Consider the following 20,277-nt stretch of genomic DNA (forward strand, 5'->3'; position numbering starts at 1 on the left):
ACAGCATTAGCTTTTGTCAAAATTATATTATTTATTTCTCCAGTACTGTCTTATTCGGGATGACGAGTTTTGACAGGTATGGTACAAGGATCAAAGTTTCCCTAATCTTAAATTCTTCCAATATAGCAGTATAGCCGTCTTTTAGATCAATAACGAGGAGTAGGGAGAGGGCTTCGCATCCAATTCCCATACGCGATGACTCACGATAGAGTCTGGCAACTTCTTGCAGCAGGTATATAGCCTTTGATAGCGCCAATAGTATTCCAGACTCTTGAAAATGACATCTTTTCAGAATAATCGAAGGCGAACTTAAAACCCGGCGTCCTACGTCACGGGAGCAATGGCGGATTGATATCAGTGACAGTGGCAGCACTTGTTTCAAGGGTTCCCTTGTCACCCCTGAGATGCAGAGGCCCTGAAGAGCTGGCCTGACAGAGGTCTCTGCTGTTTCCTGGGGCCGTGGCCCTGTCTGAGCTCAGGGTGTAAGTTCCAGTAGAGGTGGGTGGGAGGAGCAGTGAGTGTCCGTGTAGTCAGACACCAGTGCTTAGTGTGTTACTTCAAGGCACTTTGACGCTGCGCTGTTGGGTCAGGGTTGTGAGAGGCACCGAGGTGCAGTCCTGGCGAGTGGCGGTGCAGGAACATTGTGGGTCCTGCAGACAAGTGACCAATGCATTGTCTCACAGCTTGTCGAATTTAGGGTGTAAACTGAGTGACTGACCAAGGCACCAGGTTGGGGACAGTCTGTGCTAACCCTGCCCTGCAGCAAAACTACGCACTGCCCTGTAAGTACATGTCAAGCTGAAGCAACAGGCCACCGTGTTCACCGAATCACTCGCCCCTCTGGGGCATCAACCCTACCATGGATGTGGGGAGGCAGGCTGTTACTCAGCATGTGCTCAACCACAGCTTGGCCTCTGTGCTGAAACTGTTACCCAGATGAAAGCTGGGTGGTCGTCGTGCCACTTTGATGAGGCCAACGTTTTCCTCCCTGCTTTGGAATACTGATTAGTGGCCTCCAGAACTCGGGAGTCTTCTCAGCAAATGCATCATATGAATGCAAGAGCCTGTAATGGACGGAACCTGCTCTTTTATGGGAAGGGATTGATTGGTCTAGCCAGACTCTCATGTTTTTAACTTTCTTTTTAGGTCGAGCATTTGAGACCTCTTGTATATACTTTAATATATACTTATATGTGTATGTACTTTGTGGGCTCTGGAGATCAGCCCTAGGACTTGTCTGTTTCTGCTTAGAGACTTTTTTTTCTGTTCAACTGCCTCTTTGTAACTGTCTTGATAGAAAACGACCAGCAGGGGTCAGTAAAATACCAGAATCACTTTAGCATACTCTAGATTCCAGTCCATAGAAATTGTCTTCCACCAGCACCCGTGTACAATAATATTTATTTCAAATCTTGTATTTTCATTGATATGACCACCAAAGGTTTTATATTTAAAACAGAGCTTTGGACTATACCATTTCCTGCTGAAAGGCAATATCTCTCTCCATATGTTCCCATACCTGGCGTGTCACGCAGTTTGGTGCTTACTTTCCCTCCATGTTAAAGACCAGTAGATGAACTCCGCTGCCTAGCGCTAATGCAGGCACCCTTTCACCGTAGTGCAAGGGTGCCTGCGTCCAGGGAATGATTGTTTATGTGCAGGAAGGTGCCCCTTCCTGCACATAAACAATCTTAAATGGTGATTTGTGACTCCTATTTGTGCTGCATTGTGCAGCACATCGAAGCTGCAAACCGTAGTTATTGAATGATCGTTTATGTGCTGGTGATCAATTTGTCCCGTGATCCAGTTGTGGATGCAGAGAAATTTTCGACCTGTTTGGTGGCACTTGATGGGTGGATGAAACAGAACTACCTCCGCCTTAATGGTAACAAGACAGAGGTTCTTATCGTTGGTTCTTGTCCCTCTATCTGGACATCTGCCTGGTGGCCTGCAGAACTGGGCTCTGTCCCTGCCCCAGTGGACACAGTCAAAAACCTGGGTATATACCTGGATTCTAATCTTGCCTACACTAAGCATGTTAACAATGTTGCTGGCAAATGCTATGGCATCCTGAAGGTCTTGAGGAAGATCCTTGACCTACTGCCTCCCAACACCAGGAAAACAATGGTTCACGCATTAGTCACCTCCCATTTGGATTATGGGAATTCCCTCCTATGTGGACTCAGTAAAAAAGGCCTAATGCAGTTGCAACGCGTCCAGAACGCTGCTGTTAGGCTTGTCTTGAACCTCCCAAGGAGGGCTTCTGGGAAGCATGCTTTGCGTTGCCTACATTGGCTTCCAATCAAGGAACTCATTACATTTAAAACTATGTGTATCACCCATCGCATAGCTCACAAAAAGGCACCTTTATATCTCCAGGAGTTGCTTCCTATCTATCGTCCCTTCCGCCATCTTAGGTCGATGGGTAGCATGCTATTAGTGGTTCCTCGGATCCATAGAGCTAGGATGGGAGGTCGGTCGTTTAGATTTTTGGCCAGTAAGGACTGGAATGACCTGCCGATCGAATGGAGGATGGAACCGTCTGAAGCAAGGTTCAGACAGAAGATGAAAACCTTTCTTTTCCCCAAGGCTAATTAGTTTAGTTTTCTGCAGGGCCTTGTGCTTTCCCCCTTAGTTTGGCTGATGTGATGATTATTGGGATTTTCAGCGCGGGGACGCACTGTTCTTTGTGCAACCATGCGCTTAACAAATGCTATTAATAATAATAATAATAAGAAGGGACACCCTCATGGTGTTCGATGTGTGCTGCCCCGTGCAGCACACATAGAAACAGCAAAAACGAGGAGAAAGAATGCATTTCTGATCGTTCTGCACTTAATTTTGGTGCTGCCTCCTTTTTACACTGCCCTTGTAAATGGGCCCCCATATCCTTCAAGGGGGCATCAATTCAAACCAAGGCCGATGAATGTCTGTGAGATATGAGACTCAGGGGCCCGGCTTAAAATTCTGCTGGGGGCCCATCATTTTGTGTTACGTCACTGTGACACACAGCCCCTGCACTGACAACGCAGAGCAGAACACGTGTTTTGGAATCATTTGCAAGAATTGTCCCTTTAATATTTTACCCCTTTAGCAGGCATGCTGCCCGTGGCCTCACATTTAGAGGTGGCCCCATCTGTTTAGCTGCAAGGAGCCAAACGAGGTAACAGGACAGAAAGACCAGACGGGAGCTCTCCTGAACCTCTGCTCTGAGCCAGGTAAAATCCAGCAGACCAAAGTCTGCAGCCAAGCCTTGCACAGCAAACTCTTCACCAGTTATGAAGGGAGTGAAGTATCCTCTTCTTAAACAACGGAGACAGTTCTCTTTACTTCCACTAGATGTCACTGTGACATATTTAATTAAAAAAGGTAAGAAATGGGTTGATGTGTCGTATACTGGCATTCGCATCATTATGCGAAAATAAGTATTCAAACATACTCTTCGCATACAGGAAGGGACTTTAAGTCAGCTTCCTTCAGACATTGGCTTCTTTCTCCCAAGAATCTTGTCATTGGCCTAAGACATTATCAATCACATCTTGGATCAGCCCACGTAAGCATTTAAGTCCCACCTTCTTTCTATTGGCTGTTTAGGTGTGTCCTTCTGCCTCCGCCGGAATGCATGGACTATTTTACATCACAAAAGTGCACTCTGTTATCACACCCTTCATGCCTTTTACACACAAAGTAATGCTTAAAACATCTTTTACAGTAGCAGACATTTTCTTATTGCTTTTGCCAGTGCCTGAGCATGAGTGTGAGGCGACTTGTTCTGACAAGGAGCCATCAGCATCCTGACAAGCCAGAGATGTGTCAACTTGCAGTGCTTAATTTGCAAATTAATAAGTGCCGGGGCTCTCGTCGGGTGGCCTCTGCAGCTTTGCCCCTGCCAGCTGTCAATGACCGTAACAATGCGACTACTAACCATCAGCTATTACAAGGGCGACAGTTCATATTATTCCGGGCCCCAAAGTTATAAGAATGGAGTGAATCTAAATCAGCCCAGTAGCGCCACCAAGTGGCAGACTGTCATAAGGCCTGGTGCTGGCAATTAGGTGCTGGTGCCCAGGACCGGAAAACACCTGCTCAAATTAAGCACTGGAAGCCTGTCCCAGCTTCGTCTGGGTCCAGACCACTGCATGCCTGCTGCTGACAGCGACTCCTGCATTAACTCCAGGACCCGCCAGGCTGAGACCCAAACACCACCCTAGCAAAATAAAAGGCTCAATCCAGACGCGATCCCTTCATCTCTTTGTGCTATCTCTCTCTTTCCCTCCATCTATTCTCTCTCTCTCCTCTTCTCCCCTCTCTCATGACTTTCCCTCTACATTGCCCCTCCCTCCATTTTTCTCTCAGAGCCTCCCCCTTCCTGCTGCAAGTCATCTCTGGGAGCTGGAGAAAGTGAAAGCAGCACCAGGAAGACCGGCCCTCGGCTTCCAAAACAGGCCTCCCAGGGTGCCAGCCCACTGGGGAAATGCCTGGTGGAATTGAAGGCCTATCCGGCCCTGGGGAGCTGGGCCTTGCAGTGGCTTCCTCTTTCTAGCACCAGTGGAAATGCAGAGCTGAAGTTGCACTATGAACCGACAGGTGTCGCCACAGGAGTGTAAAATAGATCTGGAAAGCTAAAGATGCACAAAGGTACCACATCTTTCCTCATTGGAAGGTACATTGTAGAGGGAAAGCATTTATTGGATTTGCCAGTGCTTGTTAAAGTTTAATTCAAGGCAGGGGGATTCGGTTCATGCAGCATTCTGCAGAAGTCCCTGTTTACAGTTAACTAACTTTCTTGACCCCTTTCAGGCAGGCTTTCGGCTAGTCCACAGTACTGGTCGGTAATGCTTTCCGCTCTTGATATGCCCGGGGCAGGTGACTATAAACAAACAGTAGACTTGGTCCTGTTGGACCTTTCTGCGGCTTTTGACATGATCCACCATGAAATCTTGGTCAATAGTGTCAAAGCTGCTGTATTAAAAGGCTGTCCTTAAAATGGATTAAATCTTTCCTTGAGAACTGCTCCTGGTTCATTTGAAGCCAAGGAGGTCCAGGTCAACTGTGGGGTGCTTCAGGGATCTTCTTTATCCCCAAATTCTTTAATCTTTATGTGAGGCCTTTCATCAAAGAACTTGGGAATAGAATTTGCATTTTATACAAATATGCGGACGACTGCCAGATTCTTTTTCGACTGGAGGATTCTACTGCCTATTTAAACAAAAAAAGAGTGTCCAAAAACACAGCTTGAATACAAATGGAGCAAAAGAACAATGAGTATATGACCCCACTCAGGTCAGTATAGAAAGCCCTCACTCACCACCCTGGTTGGTGACATGCTTCATCATATGGCCTGTGAGAAGTTGGCCTGATATGTAGTGTTTCCAATTCTGGAACCACTGGGTATCAGTCCAAACAAACCCCAAAGATGTCTGGTTGTAAGTCAACCTTGTTAGACAAGCTATCCTAGTGGTAGCATGGACTAAGCAGCCTAAAGGCTAAACTTAAGAGGTCGTGTTAAGCGAGCTGTTTTACCACATACAATCCTGTAATCAAATGAAAGGACACCACACAAGTATATATTGTAAAAATATATGTATTTATTTCTAAATTACTCCCCAGTACTCTTTATGAGGAAAGGGGCACAAGCGTTAAATCAAAAGCACTGTTAAACATATAAAGTTGGCACAATTATGGCTGAGGGCGGGGGGCCACTCAGACCATATACTAAAAAAATGGTATAAGTAACACTTATCGAGCAATGGTTAGGCCTAGGGCCTAGAGATTCGCTGGGAGCAGTCAGGACAAGCAATGAAGAAGTCGGGAGTAGCCCACAGGATACGGGTGCAGCACGGAAAGTGCGGCGCGCACCAATGTAAAGTCAATGGTGCGTAAAAGTTAGTTAAAGTGAATTAAATGATACTTCCGCTGAACCTAGGAACACAAAACTTCAGACACAGACCCTAGAGGTGTGTGCCAGTGTAAGGACACCGGCGTTGCAAAGTTACCTCACCCACAGGCCGTGGGTGCACAGGGTCGAAGTGGCGTCGGGTTCTGTCACGCAGGTTCTTGGTGCTTGGAGCTGTTGCAGCTGCAGGCGCTGTGAAGCAGAAGTGTCCGGTGCGATCCAAGGGTGGATCGAAGTAGAAAAGTACCTGAAAGCAGAGGGGACAGAGTCTGGGTCACTCAGCAGTGACCAGGGTGGAACCAGGACGGAACCAGGCAATGTCGGGCGCAGTCAGGCGGTTGTCGATAGGCTTCTCTCCGCTGTCACGTGGGCTCTGGGGCATCTGCGACGTCCAGGAGCAGGTCACGATCTGTCCCACGTAGGCTCTCGCCGTCAGCACCGTCGGCTTGAAGATTGTAGCAAACAGTACTTGGCAAAAGCAATCCACGCGGAACCGGGAGATTGCTTATCACTCGAACCAGGAGGGTCAGAGTGGGTGCTCCTTTTCACGGGAGCTGGTGCAGATCTGGAGCAACCAGAAAAGCAAGTCGGATTTCAAGTTTCGTCGGCACAGGGGCCACAAGCCAGCTGGCAAGTGACCGGGCCAACGCGTTGAGCACACACAGGCAGAAGGGCCCCACGCAGCACTCGTCGAGTGTGGAGGGGTGAGCTTTGGTGCAAGTGGAGCTCGGGGCTGGGGCTTCTCAAACCCCGGTGTACAGCTTCGAGGGTCACTCGTGGGCTGCACGGTCAGCGTCTCGTGGCCTTTTCAAGATGGCGTGCCCCACGCTTCCGGTCGCCTCCACGGGTCTCAGCTCTGCAGGGACTGTGGATCGGGCAGGTAGAAGGCAGGCAAGCTTGATCTCGTCGATCTCTGTCGCTCGAGTTCCGGCGGGAACTGCAACAAAGCAAGGGTCGAGGGCTGGATGGTGCCTGTTTGCACAGGGTGGTCACTCCTTGACCACAAGGGAGATTCTTCAGTCTTCTCACGTCGTGTAGAAAGTCGAAGGGTCCAGATTTCGTTTCTTATGTTTCTTCAGGATGATCTGAGTTGCATTGGCACTGCTCCCCCTCTTATTCCAATCTGAGGGGTGGATCTCCTGCTAGGTCCCTCCCCTATGGGTGGGACCAGGAAGGGGGGTGGTTACACCCCCTTTCCTTTGTCCAGGTCTCACTGGAGCTGGGGCTGGGCTGCCCCAGAACCGGTTTGACCGGATTATGCAAGGGGAAGCCTTGTGCTCCCCAGGCACTGTCTGGTTTCATTCAAACCTCCCTGCTACAATCCACTATCTCCTGTCTGGGGTGGTGTCACACCTCCCTGTGACAGGAAATCCTTTGTCCAGGCCTCCTCTGCTGAGTTTCGGTCAGCAGCAGGAGGTCAGACATGTGTCTGTGGCAGAAGCATCCATTTTGTGGATCTGAGGCTCTTTTAAAAATCAACCGCGTTTTAGCAAAAGTAACATGTCGTCCCCTCTAGAGGGGTGGAATGCTACCCCCGTCGCCAGGACTGGCGAGGGGGTAGTATTCCAAATCGTATGACACCTTACACGACATGTTTTGATAAAGCCAAACCAAAGTTGACATATAACCGCGAGGATTATAATGCACTTAATAGTATATGGTTTGGCATTATCCCGGAACAGCTAAGGGAATTGGTCCCGACAGCTGCAGACAGGCTCAGCTCATGCTAGAGCACCATCTCACATTAAACCACGCACTCTGCCTTCAGGATTGTTAAGGCCTGCCATAGGAGTGGCTCACAGGTTTATATGTGTCCAGATAGGTTTAGATATAGGCATACTATATCTAAGCAAGGGGTGATTACACCACCTTGCCCCAGCTGAGTGATCAGCCAGTTGTGTCAATTTTAGATAGCCAGCCAGGGGTGGCAAAAGATATGCTGCAGCCCCTGGTAGGCCTTGGATGCACCTATGCCCTGGGCACCTATAGTGCTCTGTACAGGGGCTGATAAGGTGACCCAAGCCAATCTAGTTATGCACCTAGGGTACATGGAATCCATTTTACAGAGAGAGCAGATAGCCTGGGGCCCTGATTAGCAGGGAACCAGGCCAACTAAGTCGAAAACCAGCTAAACACAAGACAAAAAATCTGGGGTAACCATAGTCAGGTAGCCACCTTCCTACATAACCCCCCCCCAAACGAAAGGAGATAAGGCTATCCTTGGCCAGGTAAGCCTTTATTGCCTGAGTGGCCATATAAGGAAGTACCTGCACTAGCATGGGTACCCCCTGTCTCATGGTCCACTAAGCAGTCCCTCCCCCTAGGGGTATTAGAGGGTCTCCACCATAGGGAATCACTACCTTGGGTGTGTTTATGCAAAGTTAAAGGCTGGTTTGGATATGGAGCATTGAAGTGAGGCTCCACTATTTTTGGGCTCAACTTCCTCCAATTATCTTCCACCATGTGTGCCTTTCTTTCTTCAACTGAGTTGCACTGAGCTCTCAGGGTCAACCTCTGGCTACCTAAAGCTGGAGGCTGGGTCCCTCTGTTTGGCTTGCTGGAGGGACAGTTCAGGTTTGGGCCCTTTGGGTCCCAGGTTTGGCTGTGCCCAACAGAATCCATCTGTGGGAGGTCCCTAACTGTTTTTAAGGGGGCTCCCTCAGGAGTTTTTAATGTTTTCACCTTACTAGGCCTACTAGTTTTGGTGCCCCTAATCTGTTGATGGGGGTGCTTTATTTGACAGGGGGCCCTCTGGGTCTCACTGTCCTTCTTGTCCTCTGCAGCCCTGGGCTGACTAAGGCAAGGTAGAGAGGGGCAGGTTACCTGCTCCAGACTGGATCCCACCTGAGAAGGGTCCACTGCCATCAGAGGCTCTGTCAGGCCAGGCCTAACAACCTCTGGGGCAGTTCCTTCATCAGGGGTAAGATCAGTTCCCTGAGGAGGCTGATCCTGTCCTACTGTCTGGTGAGGGGGAGATTTCTCTTCCTCCTCCATGCTCTCAGTTTGGGTGGAGTGATCCATAATTTCAGGCTTCACAACACACATATCTGTTTGAGTTTGGGCTGTGGCCATCACAGCCCCACCAACCTTTTCAGGAGGAGACTCAGTTTGGGTTTCTGCTGTTATCATAACAGCTTTGCTATTCTGTTTTGGAAGAGCTTCTGGTAAAGATGGGGCAGAGAGTTGCTCAGCCCTACCAACCCTTTCAGGAAGGACATCTTGAATTGGGGCTATAGCCAGTACAGCCCCACTAACCTTTCCATTGGAATGTACCATTCTAGAATGGATTTCCTGTTCAACCTCAGCCCAGGCTGAGATTTCCAAATCATTACCCAGTAGACAGTCTACAGGCAAGTTTGGTGACACTGCCACTCTCTTTGGGCCAATGACACCTCCCCAGCTGAGACTTACTACTGCCATGGGATGATTTGTTTGGATGCCATCAATGTTTGTTACCTGGTATGTGGCACCAGGTAAAAGTTGCTTAGAGGGGACTATACAGTCAGTCACCATGGTGATGCTAGCCCCTGTGTCTCTAAAAGCTTCAACTTTCAAACCATTGATGATGGGTTCTTGTCTATATTTGCTCAAGGTATTTGGGCAAACTGAGAAGTTGGCAAACCCCATGCCAGTCTCATAAACAAGATCATTTGGGGATGGGGACCTGGATAGGCCAGGGTCCCCTTGGGCTCCAAAAGTAAACCCACCCAGATTCCTGGGTGTGCTCCACTTCCTGGGGGATTACTGCTGACAGTAACAGGAGGTGTTGGAGCTGGCTTTGGAGGTATGTTTTCTTTATTGCCATTCTTGGGACAACAGCTGTCTGTTTTGTAATGCCCAACCTGTTTACAGGCATGACAATAAGGCTTTTTGTCAGTTGATGAAGTGTCTTGGGACCCACCCCCATTCTTGGAGTTTTGGGGCCCTGGGGAAGTCTTTTCTTTACTTTTATCCCCACCCTTATCTTGAGGCTTGGTAGACTCCTTCTTCTGGTTATTGTCCTGATTCTTAGGCCTAATCCTGGTTCTGACCCATTTATCTGCCCTCTTTCCCAATTCTTGGGGAGAGGTCAAATCTGAGTCCACCAGGTGCTGGTGTAAGAGCTGGTTCTGACAATTACTAAGGATCTGCTCCCTCATAATCAAATTATACAATCCTGTGAAGTCATGTACTTTGCTGCCATTTAGCCAAACCTCCAGAGCCTTAGTTGCACAATCAACAAAATCAGTCCAGTCCTGAGTCTGTGTCTTCTGGGTATCTCTGAACTTTAACCTGTACTGTTCAGTGGTTAAGCCAAACCCATCTATTAGAACACTCTTCAGGACTTTGTAATTGCTGGCATCCTCATGTCTGACAGTGAGGAGCCTATCTCTCCCTTTCTCTGAAAAGGAGTACCATAAGATTGCTGCCCACTGTTCCTCAGGAACCTGCTGTACCATGCAGGCTCTCTCCAGAGCAGTCATCCATTTGTGGATGTCATCCCCTTCCTTGTAGGGGGGCACAATCTTTGTCAGGTTTCTACTATCATAGGACCTGGGTTTCTCTTTAGGAATTTTGCTGCCACCAGTGGCATCTAAGCCACACAATTTTCTTTCTCTTGCTAAAGCAAGTTTAGCTTGAGCCAAGGCTACCTCTTCCCTTTCTATTTGGAGTTGGACAGCCCTCATCCTGGCCCTATGCTCTTTTCTCTGGGAGGGAGTCATCCCTCTTTGAGATTCTCTTGAGGCACTAGAAAGACGAGAGTCCCCTGATGGAGATCTCACCCTCCTGTTACCTGGGAGAATTTGGTTATGAGATCTGGAGTGGTGCTGGCCCTCTCCATTCTCATGTAGGTCTAGATTGGCCTGGTTAAGCCTGGCCACCTGTACCTGGTTTCCCCTCTGATCCTGATCTTCGGGCTCTTCTAAATCAGAGCCTTCCTCTTCCTCTTCCTCCTCCTCTACTACATCTTCAGGAAGATCCTCATTCTCAGGGGAGTTTATCCCTTCACCTGTTTCTAAGGGAGCCTGACTCACCTTATCTAGGTCATCCTTTTCTAGGAGTGCTACTAGGGAAGGAATGGTAGGGCCTCTGCCCTTTTTTAGCCCCCTGGCTGTGCACAAGGCACTCAGGTCTTTGTGGCTAAGGTTGTCATATCTGGATGTTGTCCCTATAGGATCAACTACTACAGGAGCAGAGCCTGAGGCTCTATCTGTATCAGACATGACTGCTAGTGAGGTGTAAGTGATGCACTTACCTACACTAAGTGTTTTCCTACTGTACCTTGCTAGTGAGTTGTAGTCAGGGTGTGCTAATCCCTTTAATCTACAACTACTAAGTTCAGTAGAACTTAATATGCTAAGCTTTTGATTTATATGTACCTAGAGGTACTTAATGTGATCTTTCAATTTGATAAAGATTGCAATGGTAAAACAAACAGCAAGCTCAAATCCGCACCGCTGCACACCAATGTGAGAAGTTGGCCTGATATGTAGTGTTTCCAATTCTGGAACCACTGGGTATCAGTCCAAACAAACCCCAAAGATGTCTGGTTGTAAGTCAACCTTGTTAGACAAGCTATCCTAGTGGTAGCATGGACTAAGCAGCCTAAAGGCTAAACTTAAGAGGTCGTGTTAAGCGAGCTGTTTTACCACATACAATCCTGTAATCAAATGAAAGGACACCACACAAGTATATATTGTAAAAATATATGTATTTATTTCTAAATTACTCCCCAGTACTCTTTATGAGGAAAGGGGCACAAGCGTTAAATCAAAAGCACTGTTAAACATATAAAGTTGGCACAATTATGGCTGAGGGCGGGGGGCCACTCAGACCATATACTAAAAAAATGGTATAAGTAACACTTATCGAGCAATGGTTAGGCCTAGGGCCTAGAGATTCGCTGGGAGCAGTCAGGACAAGCAATGAAGAAGTCGGGAGTAGCCCACAGGATACGGGTGCAGCACGGAAAGTGCGGCGCGCACCAATGTAAAGTCAATGGTGCGTAAAAGTTAGTTAAAGTGAATTAAATGATACTTCCGCTGAACCTAGGAACACAAAACTTCAGACACAGACCCTAGAGGTGTGTGCCAGTGTAAGGACACCGGCGTTGCAAAGTTACCTCACCCACAGGCCGTGGGTGCACAGGGTCGAAGTGGCGTCGGGTTCTGTCACGCAGGTTCTTGGTGCTTGGAGCTGTTGCAGCTGCAGGCGCTGTGAAGCAGAAGTGTCCGGTGCGATCCAAGGGTGGATCGAAGTAGAAAAGTACCTGAAAGCAGAGGGGACAGAGTCTGGGTCACTCAGCAGTGACCAGGGTGGAACCAGGACGGAACCAGGCAATGTCGGGCGCAGTCAGGCGGTTGTCGATAGGCTTCTCTCCGCTGTCACGTGGGCTCTGGGGCATCTGCGACGTCCAGGAGCAGGTCACGATCTGTCCCACGTAGGCTCTCGCCGTCAGCACCGTCGGCTTGAAGATTGTAGCAAACAGTACTTGGCAAAAGCAATCCACGCGGAACCGGGAGATTGCTTATCACTCGAACCAGGAGGGTCAGAGTGGGTGCTCCTTTTCACGGGAGCTGGTGCAGATCTGGAGCAACCAGAAAAGCAAGTCGGATTTCAAGTTTCGTCGGCACAGGGGCCACAAGCCAGCTGGCAAGTGACCGGGCCAACGCGTCGAGCACACACAGGCAGAAGGGCCCCACGCAGCACTCGTCGAGTGTGGAGGGGTGAGCTTTGGTGCAAGTGGAGCTCGGGGCTGGGGCTTCTCAAACCCCGGTGTACAGCTTCGAGGGTCACTCGTGGGCTGCACGGTCAGCGTCTCGTGGCCTTTTCAAGATGGCGTGCCCCACGCTTCCGGTCGCCTCCACGGGTCTCAGCTCTGCAGGGACTGTGGATCGGGCAGGTAGAAGGCAGGCAAGCTTGATCTCGTCGATCTCTGTCGCTCGAGTTCCGGCGGGAACTGCAACAAAGCAAGGGTCGAGGGCTGGATGGTGCCTGTTTGCACAGGGTGGTCACTCCTTGACCACAAGGGAGATTCTTCAGTCTTCTCACGTCGTGTAGAAAGTCGAAGGGTCCAGATTTCGTTTCTTATGTTTCTTCAGGATGATCTGAGTTGCATTGGCACTGCTCCCCCTCTTATTCCAATCTGAGGGGTGGATCTCCTGCTAGGTCCCTCCCCTATGGGTGGGACCAGGAAGGGGGGTGGTTACACCCCCTTTCCTTTGTCCAGGTCTCACTGGAGCTGGGGCTGGGCTGCCCCAGAACCGGTTTGACCGGATTATGCAAGGGGAAGCCTTGTGCTCCCCAGGCACTGTCTGGTTTCATTCAAACCTCCCTGCTACAATCCACTATCTCCTGTCTGGGGTGGTGTCACACCTCCCTGTGACAGGAAATCCTTTGTCCAGGCCTCCTCTGCTGAGTTTCGGTCAGCAGCAGGAGGTCAGACATGTGTCTGTGGCAGAAGCATCCATTTTGTGGATCTGAGGCTCTTTTAAAAATCAACCGCGTTTTAGCAAAAGTAACATGTCGTCCCCTCTAGAGGGGTGGAATGCTACCCCCGTCGCCAGGACTGGCGAGGGGGTAGTATTCCAAATCGTATGACACCTTACACGACATGTTTTGATAAAGCCAAACCAAAGTTGACATATAACCGCGAGGATTATAATGCACTTAATAGTATATGGTTTGGCATTATCCCGGAACAGCTAAGGGAATTGGTCCCGACAGCTGCAGACAGGCTCAGCTCATGCTAGAGCACCATCTCACATTAAACCACGCATTCTGCCTTCAGGATTGTTAAGGCCTGCCATAGGAGTGGCTCACAGGTTTATATGTGTCCAGATAGGTTTAGATATAGGCATACTATATCTAAGCAAGGGGTGATTACACCACCTTGCCCCAGCTGAGTGATCAGCCAGTTGTGTCAATTTTAGATAGCCAGCCAGGGGTGGCAAAAGATATGCTGCAGCCCCTGGTAGGCCTTGGATGCACCTATGCCCTGGGCACCTATAGTGCTCTGTACAGGGGCTGATAAGGTGACCCAAGCCAATCTAGTTATGCACCTAGGGTACATGGAATCCATTTTACAGAGAGAGCAGATAGCCTGGGGCCCTGATTAGCAGGGAACCAGGCCAACTAAGTCGAAAACCAGCTAAACACAAGACAAAAAATCTGGGGTAACCATAGTCAGGTAGCCACCTTCCTACATGGCCCTACTGGAGAGGCCGAGTGCCTCCCCAGTGTGCTTCAACGCCAGATCTACCGCGGAGAAGGTTTTTGTGAAATAGACGTGAAGTGAGTGGTTTAGAAGTGATAGTGATGATAAAAAATGTCTTAAGTGTCTCAAATTTTTTTTTTATTATTTGATCACTTGGACAGATTAAAAACAGTGTGGAAAATAGTCCAAATAAATTGTTTGGTTATTTCTAATAGATTAATAGTCAGTCAACATGTTTCCGCCTTGAAACTGTGTGAATTTACCAGGCATCCATCAGGACAAAAGTGAAATAAACCCTGGCGGTATGAGCACTCTAAGGCTCACCCTGACCTAGGGACGTGAAAGTGAAAAACGTGTAAAAAAGTGCATTTAGAAGGAGCGAGCTCCTCCTATGGTACTCCCAATTCAGGAGACCTCAAGGTTAGTGTATATGCACTTGAATGGTGAGTCAGTTGCACACCATGGATCTCGGGAGGGGGGTGGTGGCGTAATTGGCACACCGCCCTCGACGCCAGTCACCCTCTCAGAACCTGATGATACCCTCGTAAACCGGATCTGGTTTTATTGTCACTCTCTTTTGCTTGCCTACCACTTCCTGTACTTGTCACTCCTCTGGTGCATTGCTTCTTTACCATCCTTTTGATTGGCTGTCTCCCCTATCCTTCCCCCCATTACCTTTTAAGGATCTACTTTCTTATTTTTCATGACCCACTCCATGGGAGTGCATATGTTTTCCATCTTTCTCCCTCATGTACTCTCCCCCGTGCTCCTGGTTGCTCTCTTCATTGTGTGCTTCTCCCCTATGCTCCGTGTTGGTTTCTCCCTTGTGTGCGTCTCCCCATCCACAGTGTTGGTCTCTCCTGCTGTGCTGATTTTCCCCTCTTCTCCCAACTCGGCTTAGTTATTTTTCATTTAATTTTACATGCCACCTCCTTCTCCATTTGTCCACTGATGTGGCCCTTTTTTAAAAACAAAGTCATATTTTTTGGAGGGCCAGGCTTTTGCGCTTCTCCAATATCATTTTATTTATTGATCCATCTCAGATCTGTGATATTAAAAAAATTGCACCCACATCATTTAGCAGGCACACACATGTGCATTTCACCTTGGGAGTGCATATGTCATCACACCTGCACGTGCCTACGAAACGATGTGGCTACTAATAGTGGCGGTGTCATGGTGCCTTTTTTCTATTTTTGTTTCTCTCGATGTACTTGTGTGAGTTTCGATGTTAATTTTAATCTAGATATACTCATATGAATATGTTTTTTAAATACATATCCTTGTCTGATTATCTTTTTTTTCCTTCATATTTTTGCTTGGTTCTTATTTTTCTAATTGTTTTGCAGGGTCTTGCTGCTCTCCTGCGCTGTGGCCTTCATCTTGGCAATTGTCGCTGCTGATGGTAAGACGTCATCAGACTCTTTGTATTCAAAGTCCCCTGTATCCCTATGGACCCTAATGTAAACACTGCCTTTATTACAATATACCTTATGCATGGTATTAGATCTATGTTCCATACCATGTATACTCTATATACCAAAATGTTTTCTATATACCCCATGTGTTCTGTTTTATAACATATATCACTTCACTATGTCCTATGAACATGTACAGATCCCATCTGCCTGTAAAAAAACCCCAACCATGTCCCTTTTTCTGTGCCTATATTAAAACCTGCCCTGAGATTAGAATATTCATTAAACACAATGGTTCATACATCCAGTTATTTTTGACTACATGTTTCGGACCCTTCTCATGCCCTTGTGGGTCATAGGCCTTCTTCAGGCCTTATAAGATCCCAACTAATCTTTATTCTTTCACGTAACATATTTGTAAAATCAGGTGTAAATCTCTCATACCTATTAGGAAAAGATGGTACCCTGATTTAGGGTCACTCTCACTTCCTGCCACACAGAAAGGGCACTTCCCTGTAATCAAGCATTCATCAATAGATCAGCGCTGTTTGCCTATGACCCTTTATTAGCCTTAAGGGACCATTATATTGCATGGAAAAAAATTGGATTAGTTAGGCAAATCTGGGTATACCCTAAAATATTTTACATTTACTGGATCCATACTTCAATCCCAGCAAATTTATTCAGAAGTCCCACTATTGTCTGAGTCTATCCAGGTGGTTTCACCCACTTAGATCTGGGAGGGCACAGATATTGAAGTATGCCATGAAAAGGCGAAGGTGACCTTTCTTCTTCCAGTATCTTTTGATACCTGGGATAGGTGATGAGATATCCGATTGTGGTCTCTGTATAGCGACGTATATACCTGTTGTGTGTGTATTTGTTAATGAGTTTCTATTATTGCCTACAGTGGTGCAATAGGTCCCTAAAGGATATTTAAGCACAATATTTTTTTCAGATGATACGTAGTCTTTGATAACATAGTGTTTTTGGCGCTCCCAGTGAGTTGGTAGTTGAGTAATAGGTTAAGGCTGTGAAATTTAGATGAAGTGAATTAATGGGGGGTTTAGTGAAGGATAACTGAGGCTTGACTACCATAGCCATGGATTCAGACCTTGAGCCCCTCCTGCACCCTGACAAGTGCGGAACGGAAAGAACGTGGGCGGTGTCCACGCTTCACAGCCCCTCCAGATGGAGAGGCTGGAGATCAAGAGACCCAAGGGTATATGGGGAGAAGCAGGCTCTAAGCCCCAGTCATGTGACCGATGGGCCGACCCCTGGTTTGAGAGCAGCCACAGGTACAACTTTACCAGCATTATTCCATCTATGGTCGCAAACAGCCAGTGTCCAATCCAAAGCTCCGGTTATGGACAGTCATAGGACATTTTTAGAAGAGCACAGAGAGCAGCAGAGAAAGTGTCCTGTGGCACACTCTGACCAGAGGCTGGTGGGATAAAAGCCCTGTGGGATCATTCCGCAGAGCAAGGTCTTCACTTCCATGGTAAGGTTGAAGTAGCGTCTTCCCCAGCCTGGGTCCCCGCAAATGACTACGCCACTCACAGAGCTTAGTATTACATGTCTTTATTCTTCCATGTGTAACTGCAAACTAAACATTCTAAATCCGCCTTCATTGCATCCCACTCTAACACCTACGTCATAGCTCTACGGAGTCCTTCAGGTGCCAGATGGGTTCGGTCATTGCTAACTCGCAAGACCCCACAGTTGAGACGGTCTTGTATGTTTCTAAATTAGCTGAGCTGGAGTTCCATAGTTCTGACAACAGAGGAGCTGCCGGCCTAGAGCAGAGTGTTGTAGTCAGTGAGTATCTTGGAATTTATCTTGGATGAACAATGGCCCTTTACCACGGATGGCTCTCTGAAAGATGCACAGCGCCTTGAAGGCAGAACGTCTAGCTATGGGGAGCTAATGAAAGACCTGAAGCTCCCGGGTTATGCATTTTGGATCCTATGCACGTTACAAATTACGCGTATGAAGAACGTTGTCTCTAGGCACTAGCCATCTGGAATCTCCATGAATGATATGATGATGCGGATGGTGAGGGCACTTCTAGGCACTCCCACAGAAGCCCTACTCAGCCTTGTTAAAGCCAAGCGAGTGTGGCAGCATAATGAGGAACACAGCCAGGCTTTCCTGAACACGTCTGCATCCTGAGTGAAACCACAGTGAGATATGTTTATGCAAAGGCCAGCATATTACTGGTGGTAAATGCTTGTTCAGTGGGCTGAGGTGCGGTAATACTGCGGGAATACTGGAGAGCAGTGGGCCTTGGTGGCTAGTGGAGCACTGACAGACACAGAAAACACTGCCTGCAGATAGAGAGGGAGGCTCTGGCCACTGAGTGGGACTGTGGCACATTCACCTCTATTTATACAGCCATGAAGTCCACGCGGACATTGACCACAAGCCTCTTGTATCCATGTTCCAGGGTACTACTTACTGTCCGCTGACAAGCAGTGCTTAATTTGAGCCAGTGGTCTCCAGTGCTTGGGACCAGCACTTAGTTGTCAACTCCTGCGCTTGTGACAGTCTGCCACAAGGTGGCGCTGTCTGGCTGATTTAAGATGACCACAGCAATAGTTTATTATTAAATCAATATACATTAAAATGACTATTACCTGTAGCCCAAGCCATTCTTATAGCTTTAATGTCCTTGCGTAGTCTGAACTGTCACACTTGTAGGAGTGTGATGGGTAGTAGCTGTGTTGTAACTATCATTGGCAACGCTGGCGGGGGCAATGTGTGGTGCAAGCTGCAGTGGCCTCCTGACGAGAGACCTGGCACTTATGTGTTAACAAATTAAGTGCTGCTGCTGAAGACAGAAAAATGGCTCTTCAGCTCCAAAAGTACAACTTCTCAATCCCAGGTCAGACAACCCAGCAGACTGTCAATCTCCCCCCTCTCATGTGCCACAGGGATCAGGAGGGCAAACACAGAGGAATTTGTACCCCCAGTGATACAGAATGCAGGTCCAAAAGCAATAAAAAAAAATAGGACCTTATTGCAAAATCATCAGCCGGTGGTGCATCAGGACTTCCTTCGAGTGGCTCTTGGTGGGTTCCTCAACACCTGGATTCCACCACAAACCTTCTGAGAAGATCAAGAAACAAGGACTTGGTGAGCCAAAAATAGATCTTTTTACGAGAGATGACGTTCTTGTGATGGACACCCTGGAGGAAAAATCCACACCCCTTCGAACGTGGACCAGGCTCAGAAAATGCCATTCAGCGCACCATGGTAGCGGCTGTGTGGACGTGAACAAACAACGTACAATGTATAGATGTTTTAGTAAGTCCAGCTCCATCCGTCAACATCAGGTGACAGGCCAGAGAAAGTGACCCACTGTGGCAGCCCGCGGGTGACCTAGGATGGAACAGAAGTTCTACCTGGCAGGGAATCATCCCCTGGTCCATTTGCTTTTACAAAAAACTAGGTAATAATCTCTTTGCTAAAGGTATCCTTTTTTCTAGATCTCAATCCCTTATAAAAGTCATATACAAGCCCACTGCGCTCCTAACTTGGAAACTGGTGCATTTTTAAGAAAGCCATGTCTCAGAAGCTCCAATATTTTGAATCGATCACTTGCATCTGGCATCAAACCCCTCTCCAGACTATAGTCAGGAACTGCGTCACGATCGATGTTAGAGGGAAGTGGCAGAGGGTGAGTTGGAGAGGGTGTGGCTAATAGCCAGAGCTGCCAATTTTGGAGCTGGGAATCCAGGTTTAAGTCTTGTTGTTGAATCAACATCATATGATTCTGGGCAAATCGCGTAATCTCCCCATAGGATGTATGACGTTAGCACGCATACTTTTACCACTCATACCTTTACAACGCGGTATTTACAACGAATACCGTTACAACGCATAGCGCTTTGAGGTGCTGGATAGTGGTAAGTATAATTTTATATTTCAACTCCAGTCCCCGTGGACACTAGGGAAGGTGTTGGATATAAAATTAAACTTATTCCCTATCCTAGAGCGCCCCCCAGCGCAATGCGTTGTAATGGTATGCGTGGTAATGCCTGCGTTGTAATGGTAGTGCGTTGTAAAAAATGCCTGCTAAACGTTGTATACCCTCCCCATATGCACGAAGAGCACCTAGAGACCCTCCAGGGTGATTACCTGCGCTCTACAAATCAGAGAATTTATTTTTTATTTAAAGCATGCATAGACCTTGTGGTCTTTTAGCTCATAGAGCCTCCATCCACTCCCCAGGCCTTTGAAAATGGAGCTGGTAAACAACCGAGCGGCAATATATTCTGTCATGTATCTGAAAATGGACTTTGGTTAATTCTGGAACCTCGTCTGCAAATTTGTCAAGTCTATATTGTTTTGCCAGGACCTGGTAAGGATTGCTTTTCAGTACCATCCATTCTTTATCCAGTTTATTCTGCACAGCCACATGCACCAGATAGACTCTTCTTCTGAGGATCTAAGTTTGGCACAAATCCTCCTTTCAATGGCTCAAACTATGGGTTAAACATTTTTGTCTTTGGTAAGTGCCAAAAATGCTTCGTATTCTACCTATAGGTTCCTCATTTAAGACTTGATTAGCTTCATGCTCATTATCAGCTTGATTCGTCATAGCTAGGTTTACAGCCTCTTTTATAATTGCCGTAAACTGTCCTGGAGCGAGGACATTTCTTTGCTTTTCTTTTTTCTGCAGGGGCTCTTCAAAATTACTGCATTTTTCACCTGTTTAGCAGCCTTCCTTTTGGCCCAGACGCTCTTGTGGAAACAAGGAAGAC

At 47.7% G+C, this 20,277-nt stretch overlaps 1 protein-coding gene across 2 annotated transcripts in view; it reads left to right on the forward strand.

The window, feature by feature from the left end:
* LOC147725048 (uncharacterized) overlaps window positions 1-20,277 on the forward strand; it is a 111,181-nt gene that overhangs the window by 22,741 nt on the left and 68,163 nt on the right. For both annotated transcript variants that reach the window (XM_086966514.1, XM_086966515.1), the window contains exon 2: window positions 15,443-15,498. In XM_086966514.1, the coding sequence (XP_086822640.1) occupies window positions 15,443-15,498 (56 nt within the window). The remainder of the gene's footprint in view (window positions 1-15,442; window positions 15,499-20,277) is intronic.

Source organism: Lissotriton vulgaris, chromosome 4_1 (genome assembly GCF_964263255.1).
Source record: "Lissotriton vulgaris chromosome 4_1, aLisVul1.2, whole genome shotgun sequence".
NCBI lineage: Eukaryota > Metazoa > Chordata > Amphibia > Caudata > Salamandridae > Lissotriton > Lissotriton vulgaris.